This window comes from Fulmarus glacialis, unplaced genomic scaffold (genome assembly GCF_000690835.1).
Source record: "Fulmarus glacialis isolate BGI_N327 unplaced genomic scaffold, ASM69083v1 scaffold11684, whole genome shotgun sequence".
Taxonomy (NCBI): Eukaryota; Metazoa; Chordata; class Aves; order Procellariiformes; family Procellariidae; genus Fulmarus; species Fulmarus glacialis.
The window spans coordinates 1-324 of record NW_009209947.1 but is presented as its reverse complement, the minus strand read 5'-3'; the positions used below and the strand labels follow the sequence as shown (position 1 = coordinate 324).

The 324-nt window shown below is 69.4% G+C and overlaps 1 protein-coding gene across 1 annotated transcript in view; it reads right to left on the bottom strand.

The window, feature by feature from the left end:
- Positions 1–256, bottom strand: part of LOC104076218 (nicotinamide riboside kinase 2-like) — a gene marked incomplete at its 5' end in the record, with an annotated part of 2,650 nt that extends 2,394 nt beyond the window's left edge. Inside the window, one exon of the mRNA XM_009577008.1 lies at positions 166–256. Within this exon, the coding sequence (XP_009575303.1) occupies positions 166–256 (91 nt within the window). The remainder of the gene's footprint in view (positions 1–165) is intronic.
- Between the last annotated feature and the right edge of the window lie 68 nt (positions 257–324).

Below are 324 nucleotides of genomic sequence, written 5' to 3'. Positions count from 1 at the left end.
TTACCCCCCAGCCGCACAGCCACCCCAGCTAAGCATTGCAGGGGAGCCGCCGCAGACGGTATGGGGAACCTACGGGAGCTGGAGCGAGCGGGCAGGGCGCCAAGAAGAGAGGACGGAAGCACGCGGGGGTCCCCCCTCGCCTTCCTACAGGGGCGCCCGCCTCACCTTGAAGAAGTCATCCTGGTGCACCACGCTGCAGTTGGGCAGGGCCTGCATCAGCTTGCGGGTGAGGGTGGTCTTGCCTCCGTTGGTGACCCTGCGGCGAGAGCGCCCAGCCCTCAGGAAGCGCCGCGGACCACGTGCGCGCGCGCTGCCGCCTCCTCT